Source organism: Syngnathus acus, chromosome 6 (assembly GCF_901709675.1).
Source record: "Syngnathus acus chromosome 6, fSynAcu1.2, whole genome shotgun sequence".
Classification (NCBI taxonomy): Eukaryota; Metazoa; Chordata; class Actinopteri; order Syngnathiformes; family Syngnathidae; genus Syngnathus; species Syngnathus acus.
This window is the reverse complement of record NC_051092.1, coordinates 14,345,614-14,359,101: the sequence shown is the minus strand read 5'-3', so window position 1 is coordinate 14,359,101 and position 13,488 is coordinate 14,345,614. Positions and strand designations below refer to the sequence as shown.

The 13,488-nt window shown below is 54.0% G+C and overlaps 3 protein-coding genes across 6 annotated transcripts; all 3 read right to left on the bottom strand.

Annotated features, from left to right (window-relative positions):
- tph2 (tryptophan hydroxylase 2 (tryptophan 5-monooxygenase)) lies at window positions 1–2,588 on the bottom strand. Of its 2 annotated transcripts, XM_037253613.1 has the most exons (11): window positions 2,337–2,588; window positions 2,151–2,267; window positions 1,857–2,040; window positions 1,688–1,788; window positions 1,542–1,609; window positions 1,273–1,469; window positions 1,066–1,201; window positions 867–993; window positions 706–801; window positions 475–608; window positions 1–407 (listed from the first exon to the last, which is right to left on the bottom strand). In XM_037253613.1, the coding sequence occupies exons 1-11, from the start codon at window positions 2,505–2,507 to the stop codon at window positions 233–235; spliced, it is 1,506 nt and encodes a 501-aa protein (XP_037109508.1). In that variant the 5' UTR covers window positions 2,508–2,588; the 3' UTR covers window positions 1–232. The 2 variants fall into 2 exon arrangements, with proteins under 2 accessions (XP_037109508.1, XP_037109507.1); XM_037253612.1 differs by having other exon boundaries at window positions 2,151–2,588.
- Window positions 2,589–3,970: 1,382 nt separating this feature from the next.
- On the bottom strand, window positions 3,971–8,908 carry tbc1d15 (TBC1 domain family, member 15). The gene is made up of 17 exons (XM_037253577.1): window positions 8,801–8,908; window positions 8,005–8,106; window positions 7,838–7,912; window positions 7,438–7,591; window positions 7,159–7,372; window positions 6,748–6,850; window positions 6,486–6,680; window positions 6,282–6,410; window positions 6,109–6,212; window positions 5,570–5,664; window positions 5,365–5,481; window positions 5,183–5,283; window positions 5,019–5,118; window positions 4,849–4,946; window positions 4,651–4,767; window positions 4,487–4,573; window positions 3,971–4,338 (listed from the first exon to the last, which is right to left on the bottom strand). The coding sequence occupies exons 1-17, from the start codon at window positions 8,822–8,824 to the stop codon at window positions 4,138–4,140; spliced, it is 2,016 nt and encodes a 671-aa protein (XP_037109472.1). The 5' UTR covers window positions 8,825–8,908; the 3' UTR covers window positions 3,971–4,137.
- A 398-nt stretch (window positions 8,909–9,306) lies between these two features.
- Window positions 9,307–13,357, bottom strand: LOC119124028 (fibroblast growth factor receptor substrate 2-like). 3 transcript variants are annotated; one of them, XM_037253617.1, is made up of 6 exons: window positions 12,902–13,357; window positions 12,016–12,112; window positions 11,826–11,922; window positions 11,467–11,653; window positions 10,665–10,802; window positions 9,307–10,590 (listed from the first exon to the last, which is right to left on the bottom strand). In XM_037253617.1, the coding sequence occupies exons 3-6, from the start codon at window positions 11,892–11,894 to the stop codon at window positions 9,446–9,448; spliced, it is 1,539 nt and encodes a 512-aa protein (XP_037109512.1). In that variant the 5' UTR covers window positions 11,895–11,922; window positions 12,016–12,112; window positions 12,902–13,357; the 3' UTR covers window positions 9,307–9,445. The 3 variants fall into 3 exon arrangements, with proteins under 3 accessions (XP_037109512.1, XP_037109513.1, XP_037109514.1); XM_037253618.1 differs by having other exon boundaries at window positions 9,307–10,566; XM_037253619.1 differs by lacking the exons at window positions 11,467–11,653; window positions 11,826–11,922; window positions 12,016–12,112; window positions 12,902–13,357 and adding an exon at window positions 11,210–11,348 and having other exon boundaries at window positions 10,665–10,899.
- Between the last annotated feature and the right edge of the window lie 131 nt (window positions 13,358–13,488).

The window sequence follows — 13,488 nt, the reverse complement described above, 5'->3', positions numbered from 1 at the left end:
AGTCACAATGACAGATTTATTTCACACCATACTTACACATGTTAGTCGTAGCATATACAGTATGAAATGCAATGCAGCTGTGTTGTTTACACTTGACTCGCCCCCGTCTAAATATATACTGAAAGCTTTTTACGTCATGCGGCATACAAGATCTTTTTGTCTTCTGGAATTACTGCTAAGAAAGCTGGTCGGATTGAACTGGATGGCGGCGAAGGGCTCTGGAGGTGCACGGTCAGATGCCCATGTAGGTGTTCATCTTGCCGAGAGCGTCGCACACGGTGGTCAGGTCGCTGCGGAGGTCCTGCACCACATTCTCGATGGTGCGCGTGTCTTTCAGGAGGTCCACGCTCTGCGTGTATGGGTTGTAGTAAACCGAGAACGGCCGCTTGATGGTCTTGGCAAACTCTCTGAAAAACAAAAGACGCTGAGTCGGAAGCCACGGCGGCCTACAGGCGCCACGATACAAGATGTTACCGCATCTTTTGCTTGGCCTCGTCAAAGGTGTCAGAGACAAAGTAAACGTCCTGGAATGTGGTGATGAGACATTCTTGCTTGCAGGTGGTTTTGGGGTCAAAGGGCCGCACGCAGGCCTGATCGGACAAGGCGTGCTGCGGGGAAGATGGAGAATTAAAAGTTTGCTTGTCTTTTCAGGAAAGGTCAAAGGTCATAGGGCGTTGTGAGTCAGCTGATCATTTTGCATGTTACCCTGAGTTCTCCGATGGAAGACAGCAAGCCGGCGCCGTAGGCTCTCAGCTGGCCTTCTTGCTTGCAGAGGCCAAACTCGATAGTGAAGAAGTAACACTGCCCAGCACGGGTCATCGTAAAGGCAAAAGAAAAGACAGACGGACGGCGCCACCGGCACTCACCGTGGCCAGTTTCTGCACGTCGCCATCTGAAGCTCCCAAAGACGCCAGACCGATCTCCTGAGAAAACTGAGCAAACTTTGGATCGGCCAGCAGAGGGACGTGACCCAGGAGCTCGTGACACGTGTCCCTGAAAGGCAACAGAAGGACATTCACTGGGGAACATCCCCGAATGGGCATGGCGGGGAGCGGGCCGGCTCACGGTTCAGGCGTGTAGAGCGGGTCGGTGCTGTGGCGGACATATTGCGTGCAGTTGAAGACTCGGTAGGCCAAACCCGCCAGGAAGTCCCGGGGCGACAGGTAGCCTGCGACCGGCCGGACGGTGAAACCGGACTTCTCTGGAACACAGCAAAGGCGGCTTACGAGGAGTGGGGGCGGGGCTGGCTCAGGGCCGGGAGGAGCGTGCCACCTCTGAGAAAGTGCGAGACGTCCTCCAGCTGGGGGATGTTGTCGTGTCGGTAGCCGCACTGCTGGCTGAGCAGGGGCAGGTTCTTCAGGTACTCCTTGCAGGCGTGAGTGGGGTACAGCTTGTTGAGCTCCTTGAAGACCACCCCCCACGTGCGCACCTCCTCCGGGGTGTACTCGATGCGGGGGATGGGTTGACCGCTGCAAAGCGATCGACAAGGAGCTTGACGTGAGCGAGACGCTTTTTGGCCGATGATCGTCGTGAGCGCTTACAACTTGTACTTCATGGCCACCTCCACAAAATACTTGCGCCGCTGGCGGTAAACTTCGTCTTTGAAGCCCTGAAGAGCGAAAAAAAAAATAAAAAATGGGCCGGCGCTTGATAAGCCACTGCACACGCACGGACACACAGAATGTACCGGGTGGTCAGCGTCCAGCTCGGATCCGTACATCAGCACTCTGTGGGAGCACTGATCCAGTTCGGAGATCTTCATGGGAAACCACGGAACGTCTTCTTCATCTGCAGAAGACAAAGACAGCTTTGTGCGGGTCAGCGACGCGTGGCTGCCCTCCGACCGGCGCACCGACCGGCCTGCGCGGCCCAAACGTGGGCCGGCGTGTTAAAGCTCAGGATGTTGACGTGATCTTTCAGGACCTCCAAGAGCTCATTGAAATCCTTCTTGGTGCAGCTGCAGTCGGCAAAGATCTCCACCTGGTCGGCGACGCGCTTGGACGGGCGCGACTCTATATGGTTCAGGTTGACCCGCTTCTCCTGTGGAAGGCAACTCTCACGTGACACGGGTCAACAAGTCCCAGAAGCTCGACTGGACCCCAGTCAAGCTCTCGGGCCTACTTACTAAAAGGTCTGCCAGAGCGACTCACCTGGAAGAGTCGCAGCGCTCGGACCAGACAGCCCACCTCGTTCTTCAACGAGAAGACCACGGCCTGACTCGCTCCACTGGCAGTCTCGCTGATGGGACTGAAGGACGGGCGACGTGACTGGACACACAAAAACATCAACATGACCAAACACGAGGTGTTTTGACACCAAAGACCACGGGCGGTCACCATCTGGCCGCCGGTGTGGCGTAGCGGCGGGCGCCCTTCCAACATGGCCGAGTCGAAGGAGAGTCCGCGGCGGCTCCAGTACTTGCTGGAGAACATCATCATGGCAGGCTGCATGCCGGGCGTAGGTGGCGCCTCTTGTTGGTCGTCCTTCATGACGTGAGAGGACGCCATGGGGAACCAGTGAGTGTACGAGTACCACGAGCGCTCCAGTCTGCACGCTCGCAAGTGCGCCGATCCGCAACCGCCGTGCGCCCGCCACCGCCGTGTTTAAATAGAGAAGGGTGGGAGGGGCTGAGGGAGGAAGGGGGCGGAGTTTGAGACAGTCACGCTGTGCAATTACCATTAGCGATTACGGCACAGTCTACTTATGATGTCACTAGCATCATTTTATGTTATCATGCAATTACATACTGTTACTTAGATCTTCTACAACAATGTAGACTCGATGATTACGACGTTTGTCCATCGGGGGATGCTGCATTTTGTCATCCATCTTTAAACATGCTGTATGTGTGTTTTGTGTGTGGCAACAAAAAGCCCGGCCAGTACGTCAGCTGATAACGGCAGCAAGCACCTGCGCCAATATCCTGTCAGTCAGGAAATGAAAGCGGCGCCTCTCAGATGTGCCCCCGCTCACCGCCTTATGAGCTGATGCGCCGATAGCAGCCGGCATTCAACTTCTCCTATCCGACAGCCGCTGGTGACCATCGAGAATCCATCCAGCCTGCTTCACCAAAGTCTGGTTTGAAGCTGAGAAAAAAAAATGGGGAGAAAAAGATTCAATGCACTTGATGGCAGCTCATGCCAAAGCCAAGGGGAGGACTTGGGCCTCACCATTTGACTCCAGTCTGACTCTATGAATGTTTGGTGCTTCTCATCTCGTCATCAAAACACAACTCAAAACATCAGAACATCATGTTGGATTGAAACACACTGGCATTTTACTGGTGGGCCCAAAGGAAACAAATCTGAAGTTGAATGACGCAATGTCAAACTACAATGAGAAGGCTCATTGTAACTTGCTCATTTTAAGAACTACTAACCCTTTTAATCTTTCGTTGTTTTGTGGAGCAGTTAGCTTCGTGCATCTCGAGTTGTCGTGCATCGTCCCTCCTGAGGTGATGTGTCGCTACTTCCGGTGCCTGCTTGTTTCTGAAGGCTTACTGACTCGTTGCGTACGTCACACTAAATAGACTAATTTGATTGGATGGTTCGTTTGAACATACTTTCTCATAATATAAAGGATTTGTTTTCACAATAGCACCAAAAAAATTGTAATCACATTTATTATGGAGTCTCAAATGTCTCCAATTGGTCCAAAATACCGCTGCTCGTTGGAAGGAGCGCCAAAGTTCAACGGCTCCCCTTTTTGCTCTAGTCAATATTAAGATTCTTCTGTTTTCAAATATTGTAATGGTATAGCCCCACATTACATCTCAGAGGTTTTTTTTTAATAGAGCAAATTAATATTTTGAGAATGTTTTCTTATTTGACCTACAAAAGCTTGCACAATATGGATTTTTTTGTAATTTTGTTTTACTTGTGTAGAAACAAACCCTTCTTTCATAAATATTACAAAATACAATACAGATGCGTATTTAATCATTGAAGAAATAAAATGAAAGTTAACCACAAAAAGTAGAAGTGTTTTTTTTTTAATGCTTGAAACCTGCCGTGGAGGATAACTGTATGTTTACAATAGCTGTGACGTCCGGCGTGCTAAAAAATGTCTTTTGCTTCACAAAAGGAGTCCAGATGCAACTTCCCGTCCGTGCACGTGGTAGAAAAATAAACATCTTGGCTAGGACATGAAGGCCACTTTGCTGAGATTCTGAGAGTCCATGGCTCGCAAGTGTCCGCTGGAGGTGGCGCAGGCACGTTTGTCTCGATGCAAGGCTCCCGCCATGGGCGCGGCCGAGGACGCCGCGCGCTGGTTGGAGCCGCGGCAACCGCGAGCTTCAGAGTCCGACGCCAGGATGTTGAGCACGGCCTGAGGCAGGCCCTGAGGACGCACCGGGGGCCACACACACACACCACAGAGTGCAACTTGACACAACTGGAAGCTGTCGTCACGTGACGCGCGCTGTTGATGCGGCGGGAGGTATCGCCGCTGTTGGACAGAGGAGGTTGCACCAAATTCACATTTTTACCTGACACTGGTTGATCTGCAACCAGATGCTTTCAGCCTTCTGAAGGATTTCTTCCACGTCCAGCTTCATGGAGAGCTCGTTCACATGCTACCCAGACCATCCCAAAACACACAAACACGCTCGTTAGCGCGTGCGCAAAACAACACAACGGGCCGCGAGCTTACTTTGAGGATCTCGTTGAAGCCAAACTTTTCCTCCATGATTTTGCTCTTCTCTGAGTCCAGAATGGCGCAGCAGAGCAAGAGATGGAAGTTGTGACAAGGCAGCCCCGTCCACATGACCTGAAAGGCAGCGAGGTCAGCCGGGGTCGGCCCGTCGCCATGCCGACGCCGCACGCCCGTACCGACGCCGCACGCCCGTACCTCCCACAGCCTGAGGACGTCGTGGAAGGAGAACTCCCTCTTGAAGCGGATGAGCAGCCAGCGGAAGCAGAAATAAAGATAACCGGAATCCTGAGATTCTGCGGGCGCACCGGGGACAGGTCAAAGGTCAGGCGAGAACGCTCATGTGACAGACATCCAGGTGTGCATACCCAGATAGTTGCAGAAGGACGGATCCAGCAGCCTGAGCAGCGTACTGAGCTGGATCAGCTGAGTCTTCATTCCCTGCATTTGCTCCTCAAAGTTTTGGTGCTGGCAGGGAGGGCCGAGAATGCCGGTCAGAACCCCGAGCGCTGTGCGAAACGCGCAAACTCACCATGTGCTCCATGAAGGAGACGAAGCACCAGAAGGCGTCCACCTCGTTCTCCATGACGAAGACGATGGGTGACAGAAGGTCGCTCATGCCCTGCACGTAACCTGCACACACAAGCGCACGCACGGTGAGCACGCTCGGAGACGGACTCGGAGATGGGCACGGAGATGGGCTCTCGCTCTCACCCAGGTCAAAGTCGTACATGCAGTACGTCATGAGCACGTCGTGCAGGAGGACCAGACCCGGAGTGTCCAGCCCCTCGAAGAACCGGTTGCTTCTGTCCGTACGGTTGACATCTTTCTCTGGGAGGGGAGTCGGAGCGTCAGTCAAGGGGGCAGGGCCCCAAGAGGCGCAGGGGCGGGGCCCTGAGAGGCTGGGCACCACCCTCACCGATCAGACTCCTGTAGTCTCGAAGCCGGCAATTCCTTCTCTCCTGCTCCTCGCTCACCGACTTCCACTGCAGCTTCATGCGGAAATATTCATCCCTGCGGCAGCGAGCGGCATACGCGGTCACGTGCATTTCCAGACAGCGGCGAGGGAGCCGGCCGGAGTCGCTTCCGGCCCGAGTCGCGGGCACGGCCTGGACCGGCGGCCAACCAATCCTAGGCTACATATGGACAAACAAGCCTCACCAGCTGGGATGAGGACAATTGAGTCTTGGATGAAGCGGCAAACCCATGCGGCCCAACTAGGCCGAACCGGGTGCCGGGTTTTTTGTGAGCGGGTGACGGCGCACACCGGGCTTTCAGTTTTTGAATATTCTCTTAAAGTGTGACTGCTTGTTTGTCTCTACATGCGCGGCGGGCCTGCAATTGGCTGGCCAACAGTCCAGGGCGTAGCCCGCCTCTCCATCCGGCTCCGTCCCTGCGACGCTAGCGAGGAAAAGCGCTTTATGTGGAAGGACGGTGGCCGATGACGACGACTCGTACGTTTTGCTTCTCTGCAGACTTTTCCTCTCGTCCAGAGTGCTGTTCCAGGGAAAATAGCCCAAAAGAAACTTCCAGGCTTCTTTCCTCACCGCGTGGCACAGACCCTGCAAGAGGCGACGCTATCAGAGAAAAGGCCAACCTGCTAGCGGCGGGCGGCCCGGACCGCAACTTGCCCCTCTGAAGATGGACTCTTGGAGCCGAGCCACTTGCATCAAGTGACCGTCCTGGTCCTGATGTCCGTTCCACGCGTCGGCAGACACGGGAGCGCTCCGTGACACCTGCGGTCGCGTCCCCAGGTCCACCTAGTCAGCACACACAAAAGAGCGTAACCGAGCCGTGGACTCGTGTTTGTGGCCAATGAGGAAATGGCGTCTCACCCTAGTGACCACCTCAAAGCCAGGCTCCTCCTGCTGGTTGATCTCCAGGCCCGGGATGATCTCCCCCAGTAGGTGGGCCACCTCCTCCGGGGGGCGCTGGTGCTGCTCCTCCGTGCCACGGAAGGCGTCGAAAATGTAGTTGGTGACTTTGGAGAAGCGGCCCAGGGTGGTCACGTAGGGGTCCTTGCGGAACTTCTACCGGGGGGGGTGGCTGCGTCAGCGCCTCTGCGTGCGAGTGTGTCGCCGGCGCTTGGAGACGTACCTGGACCAGGCCGAAGTTGTTATCCTCCACCAGATTCTCAAAGGACTGACTCAGAACTTTGTCGGGAGAGCTGATCAGCAGACGAGACTCGTCCTCCGCGCACCTGAGCCCACGTATGCGCCCGTCGTCATTCCATTTAATTGTAAATGATGTCGCTGCGTGTGTGTGTGTCGTGAGATGCTGCCCCAAAGCAGGGTTAACAGATTTCGAATGTGCCACAGCTCAGACAATTTCCTGTGTGTGTGTGTGTGTGTGTGTGTGTGAGAGAGAGATAAGAGGCTTCATCAGATGATCTTTACCTCAAAGGAAGACAATTAGCATACAAATGATGTGCTTCGGTGGCGCTCGCCAAGGTTTGAGGCGGCGGGGCCATGCTAAGCGAAGCGCCACGGCTGCCGGTCCGCTACTCACTCGCTGAGCGCGACGACTCTCCTCAGGCTGTCCAACAGCTCTCTGCTGCCGCCCTGGTGGAAGTGTAAAGGTGGCAGCGATGAAGATCCCTTCAGCGTGAAGAGCAGCGAGGGCACGTCGCCGCACAGGTCCTCCTGGAGCGTGACGGCTGCGAGCTGACCGAGGCTGACCGAGAAGAAGCGTCCGCCGCGCTCGTGGCCGCCCGTCACGGAACCTGACGGAGTGACGACAGGTCAGCCTTTAGAAGCCGGAGCGCTCGCCGCCGAGCTGCAAACCGACCCTCGCCTGCAGCGCAGGACTTCTTCTTGAAAGACGTGGCGTTAATCAGGTCCCACTCAGCCTCATAGCTCGGCTGGCTCTCCACAGGCCGCCGACCCGGCTCGCCCGGACACCGGCTGCCGCATTGGGCCCACTCCATGACCGAGCTGGAGTCCTACAGAATGTCTGCTTAGTCACTGGGCTCAGATGATACCAACGTGGCCCGATTGTGAGGCAGGACCAGCCTTGGCGAGTTAGAGCTAGGGCAACCAGCGCAGTTACCCCGCATGGAGTGACATCGCCAAAAATCGAGTTTTGGTTTGTCCTACGCTGGTCCTGCCACGTCTTCCACAGTTGATTAGTAAATACGAAGGCGCTACGACCTTGGTTAGAGCAAGTGCATTTGGAAACGAACACACACCTTGGCAGCGCATAAAATGTGCGACGGGTCCACGGAATCCTCAAGAGGCGTGAACTCCAACATGACGTCAGCATCCTGATATCATAAGAACTTTGTTAAATTCATCCTCCTCGTCCTAAATCGGGCAGCAACTGTTTTAAGAAACGTTAGTGCGTGAAACCTTTTACCTTCTCAACTATTCGAAGTGAACCACAAACAAGAAAATCTTCTTCCTTGTCTTTTTCATCACAACAGGGATGCATAAAAACTCCTTCATGCTCAAATAGAACCTAAAAACAACACACACAAGAGCTCATGTGAACAAATAGCCAGAAAGGAATGAATGTATTGCTTCGGCCCGAGACTATAATGAGCATAAGTGAGCTTCTAGGCGAAAAATGGACGCCATGCAATTGTCTCATACGAGCACATCTGAATTCGGATTTCTGTTCTTGTGCTGACGTCATTAGCGTCCTGTTATCAGTCAAGCACCAGCGGTTACTTGTGTGTCACTGTCATTAAATTAGCGGAGGTGGGGAGGGAAAAGGAGCAGCGAGGCCTTTGAAGCTGCTGGCAGTGCACACAAGATAAATAAATCGTCTCCTTCGGCTCATTTCGAGCATTGGAGTAAGTCAGTAGCTGCACACATGTGTGAGGGTGCAGCTCAACGTTCAGGCTACAAACAAACACGTTTAGCATGTGCAAGCTGTCTCGTCAGACAAAGTTGAAAAGGTCGTTGCTGTGACTGACGACAGCTTTCAAGCGCCGCCTCAACGCTGCCGACTGCTGCGAGCGAGCTAGCTGCAGCGCCTGCTAAAGGGGGTACACTCCCCAGCAATGGCGGGAAGAGCGCCAGAGACGGCCAAGACATTTTTTGAAATTGAGAAACGGCCAAGACGCCTCCGCTCGCTTACTGCCGACAAACGTCGTCAGCGTAGCGCTGCCACGTCAACCGTTGTCGGTGGAGACACGCCTTGTTTTTACCTTAGCAGAAGACTCGGCCGCCATGTCGCCGACACGTCACGTGCCTGTCGAACGCCACAACAACATATACGTCAGCTTCCGGTAAGCACTCGCGATGCATTCATGGACACTGGGAATTCAGACTTATCCGACTCAAATGGTTCGGATAATGATTAGATTTTCCCATTCAGACCTCGTTCGAGGCGAATGTAAACAACAAAAAAGACAAGTTCTGATCAGTTGTTTGTTGTGTTCGTTTGTCACGACACGTTTTAACCTGCGGCAAACCACAATTTCATTCATGCATGTAAATAAAGGAATTCTTCATCTTCTAAGCTGCTTTCAACTTGAATACTCGCTAATAGTAAATTGCAGAAGACTTTAATGGACGCCAGATAGCTCAAGTAGACAGCCGTGGAAGATACAAAAGGTCTGCTCCTTCCAAAAATATTTTATGTTAGCTATACCCATGTAAAGGGGGTTTGGCTTTGGCTGGCCCGTGCAGCGTGGGTAAGGAGTGAAAGAACTTCAAGTACAAAGAGAAAAGACTTTTATTGTGCCGCAATCAAAAAAGGAAGTAGTGTACCAGGAAGTTGGAGCAGCATGAACAGAGCTGAATGGAATGCTTGCTTCAGTAATACTGATTTGTACCAGACAAGAGCAAAGTCACAAGGCAGCGGCACTCTTGCTAGGTAGCTCGGTGCTGTTGTGGCGCGTCTTGCGCGAGGTGCCGTCGTCCCGCGGTCGCGCCTTCTGCAGGTTGGACATGGCAGCCGTGCGCTCGATGTCGATGAGGGCATAGAGCTCAGTGCGGCGCGTGGGCGTGCCGGGCGGCGGGGGCGAGGTGGGGGTGCGCGGCGTGTGCGGGTCGCTGCCGTCCGAAGCACCCCGGTTGCCGCCCCCGTTGTCCGTCTCTACCTCAATGTAGTTGAGCGTCTTAGGCGGCTCGCCCACCCCCGGCGCTCGGCGGAAGTCAAAGTTGAAGACGGTGGGCCCGTCGGGGCGGCGTCGCGCCGTTTCAGGTCGGTGGGCGCTCAGCGGCGCCGTCACGTTCTCCGTGTTGATGTAGTTGTGCGAGGGATCGTAGGCGGCTGACAGCGGGAGGGGGCAACAATGCGGGTTGAAGCCGTTGAGCGACGGCGTTTTCAGGCCGCCGCCGATCTCCTCCTCCTCCCAGCTGGACTTGCGCGCCTCCCACACGGGCGGCAGCGCCGGCAGGTTCTCGTAGTCCAGCAACGCCGTGCGGCGCTGCGCTGAGTTGTTGACATTCTGCAGGTCGGGGGTCAGCGGGGGCGGGCGGCGGCAGTGGGGCGCCGCGCCCGTTTCGGCCGCCTCCTTGTCGCCCTCTCGAGTCTCTCCCGCCTCCCTCAGCCGTCGCTGGACCGGCGTGGGTCCCAGCACGAAGCGCGCGCCCTGCGGCTCGAGCAGCACCCGGGGCTCCGGCGGCGGCGTATCGCAGTTCACCCGTGGAGGGGGCGGAGGGGTGGCTGGGCCGCGGGCATCCGGGGAGGTGGGGCTCTCTGGTGGCACGTCAGTGCTCAGCGGCTCCTCCAGCAGACGCGCCGTGTTGACGTAGGTGTGCGCCTGAAAGCAGGGGCAGCGCTCGTCGGGCGGCGCCGGGGCAGCGGGAGCGCACGCCGGACTTGCGCTCTCGTCGGACACCAGCAGGGGGTGCGTGGACTCTTCGCCCACCGACGGCAGCCGGGTGCTGGCCACCGACGGGTGGCGGCTGGACGGGTGGGACGGGACATCGCCCGTTGACGGGAGCCGCGTCACACCATTGGGCACCGTCGGCACAGAGTAACCCAGGGCTGAAATGCAAGGGTGTTAAGAAACGCTCCACAAAACCGGGTTTTCATTTCTCTGCTGTTGTGTCCGTGTGTACCTGCAGGTGAGAGCGTCGCCCCCTGGTGGCCGGCGTCCAGCACGGCTTCCTCCACAACGCTGATGCTGTGACTGTGCATGATGTCTTGCAGCATGTTGAAGATTTCCTCAGCACGTGCGCACTTGAACGCAAAGATACCTACGCCGCACGTAAACACACACGCGCATAATGACATCACCAATACAATATGCAAAAAATGTACAGCAAATGCGTTCCAAGTAACACTGGCGTCTACCAGCTCAGTGGCCTAGTGGTAGTATGTCCGCCCTGAGACTGGAAGGTTGTGGGTTCAAACCCCGGCCGGGTCATACCAAAGACTATAAAAATGGGACCCATTCCCTCCCTGCTTGGCACTCAGCATTAAGGGTTGGAATTGGGGGGTTAGATCACCAAATGATTCCCGAGCGCGGCGCCGCTGCTGCTCACTGCTCCCCTCTCCCCCAGGGGATGGATCAAAATCACATGAGGATGGGTTAAATGCAGAGGACAAATTTCACCACACCCAGATGTGTGACGATCATTGGGACTTTAACTTTTAACTTTACTGGTTAGAAGGAACCAAAAACAATAAACAATCTTTCAAATTCAGGTGTCAAGAAAGTGTGATCGTGACATCCCTGATATACTCACGATCACACATCCACACACACATCCACACGCACACATCCACACGCACACATCCACACGCACACATCCACACGCACACATCCACACACACACCCACACGCACACATCCACACGCACACATCCACACGCACACATCCACACACACACAGCAAAGGGGTGAGCGGAGGCATGTCACCTTGTCCGGTCTGACAGCGGCGCCCGCTCTCGAAGGAGAAGAGGTTGGAGTCGTAACCATAGCGACGCAGGCACAGGTACGGCCACCTGACGTCATCGCGGCGATGCGTGTGCAAGACCAGCTCGCCGTCCGTCAGCTCCATCACGCCGGCGCCCAGCTCGTTCCCATCGTCGTCCACGTTGACCACCTGCCAGGCGACAACCACACGTGCTCCGGGTTACATACCAAATGGGCCACTGCGTGCACACGCCTCCACCATTTACGAATCGCTTGATCGGAATTTGCTGGGGACTCTGTTTTGACCAGCTTGGTTTTGACTTGAGACTTGTGCCACTGGCGACGCGTGGAAATGAACCCACCTTGAATTTACTTTGATGATTATCTGCAATCAATTCTTTGTCTGGACAGCTTGAACAGCTACTACCCATGATGCCCTACTGCACCCACGCGGCTCGTCTGCGTGCCCACACACATACACAAAAAAACATCATGACAACGGCAAACGGATGCGACCACATCACAATCAAGATGGCACTCTTGAAGGCATACCTAAGATCCTCCTCCATGGTTAGCGGCACAATCTTCAGCATGCGAGCCTTTGTCACAGCGATGATGACAAGGATGATAACGATGAGGATCAAATCAGCTGCAGAGTCAATCAAACAAAACAACAACACAATAATGATCAATGTTGTTATTAGAGGCGCAACAATCAGCAACTCATCTATTTTGAAAATTATTCTATGATCAGGATCATTATCCAGCTTTTGCATATCAGTTGAATCAGGTGTGTTGCAGCAGGGAGACAAATAATACAGCTTGGAAACCAGCCCTGGATTGATGATAAATAATAATGCATCCAATACGCACATTGATTTGTTCTATAAACATTATGAATATTGTATTAAAAATCAATTGAGTAAATCTAAGGACAATGTTGTAGGATTAAGACGTATTAAACGCTAAAATTGATCAAGTTTGAACTTGCTGCAGAGTATAATGAATTCGAAAATTAAAGTGTGCTTTCTAGAAGTACACGCCCATGGAAAGCTCAATAAAAGTAGCTATTATTGCTCCTTAGATTCAAGAAAAAAGACGCAAAATGAAAACCTACTCTTGCTGACATCTCCTGTTTACCTTGGTGTTTCGTCAAACGTACAAAAGTAATTGATGGAAGCCGTTTTTGGAAGGGTCAAATAAATAATAACAAAATTATAGGTGTCCAAAATGCGAGAAGACGACAAATTTGTTAAAGTGATTGAAAGATCTTTGGAAAGTTGAGTTGTTATGCCAGCTACATATTCGCTTGCTTGGTTAGCACGGCTAGGCTACAGGTCTGGCTAGCGCATAGCTAGGCTAAAAGGCACCGCTAACAGGCGAACGCATCATCGAAAAAAATGAAGAAACGTGAGAAAATAAAGTTAAACAAACTCACCGCACGAAACCAACTGAAAGCCGACTGGAGCCCTCCAAAGGTGGCGGAAGTCCTCGCGCTGCGTCCGGCCGAGCAGCTCCGACGGACGGTCGGCGTTACCATTAGCAGCAGTTAGCTTAGCATTAGCAATAGATCAGAATCAGCCCCCGCCGCGTCCATCTTTCTCTTTCCTCCTCCGCCAAAAAAAAAACAATCGGCACAACTTCTCCCAAAGTCGTCTAACGCTCCCTTTGACGCACCACAGGCGACGGAAAACAACCGGAATCCATCGAGAACCGTCGGCCCGTCACCGCCAACCGAGCGCGAAGTGTGGGGGGGGAAAATGAAAAAAGGAAAAAGAAAGAGAAAGTTTGCTGGTCTCTCCGCTGCTGTTGCTACTCCGATAGCTAACTAGCGAACTCGACCATCGGGCTCAAAGTTGGCCCCCAGGTGGCGACCAGTCGCAAGGCAAACACGAGCCAGCCGGCCAATCACGAGCCAGTCAACCACCAGCCAGCCAACCGCGAGCAAGGGTATCCCAAGCCAAGCAGCTATTAGCCAACCAGCTCTATCTACCATCTGCGCACGCGCAGACGAAGTACTCCGTC

What these genes read in the sequence shown, in the direction of transcription:
- tbc1d15 (XM_037253577.1), bottom strand. Translation starts at nt 8,824, where the DNA reads ATGGCGGCCGAGTCTTCTGCTAAG. An exon ending in ACATTTTATGCGCTGCCAAG is followed by an intron (nt 7,592 to 7,837) that starts GTGTGTGTTCGT and finishes GACATTCTGTAG; the next exon opens with GACTCCAGCTCGGTCATGGA. An exon ending in ACAACTTCGGCCTGGTCCAG is followed by an intron (nt 6,681 to 6,747) that starts GTACGTCTCCAA and finishes CCCCCCCGGTAG; the next exon opens with AAGTTCCGCAAGGACCCCTA.
- LOC119124028 (XM_037253617.1), bottom strand. Translation starts at nt 11,894, where the DNA reads ATGGGTAGTAGCTGTTCAAGCTGTCCAGACAAAGAATTGATTGCAGAT. An exon ending in ATCATCAAAGTAAATTCAAG is followed by an intron (nt 11,654 to 11,825) that starts GTGGGTTCATTT and finishes GTCGCCTGGCAG; the next exon opens with GTGGTCAACGTGGACGACGA. An exon ending in GGCGACGCTCTCACCTGCAG is followed by an intron (nt 10,591 to 10,664) that starts GTACACACGGAC and finishes CTTGCATTTCAG; the next exon opens with CCCTGGGTTACTCTGTGCCG.
- tph2 (XM_037253612.1), bottom strand. Translation starts at nt 2,507, where the DNA reads ATGGCGTCCTCTCACGTCATGAAGGACGACCAACAAGAGGCGCCACCT. An exon ending in CGTCTCGCACTTTCTCAGAG is followed by an intron (nt 1,202 to 1,272) that starts GTGGCACGCTCC and finishes GCTGTGTTCCAG; the next exon opens with AGAAGTCCGGTTTCACCGTC. An exon ending in CCGCTCTACACGCCTGAACC is followed by an intron (nt 994 to 1,065) that starts GTGAGCCGGCCC and finishes GTTGCCTTTCAG; the next exon opens with GGACACGTGTCACGAGCTCC.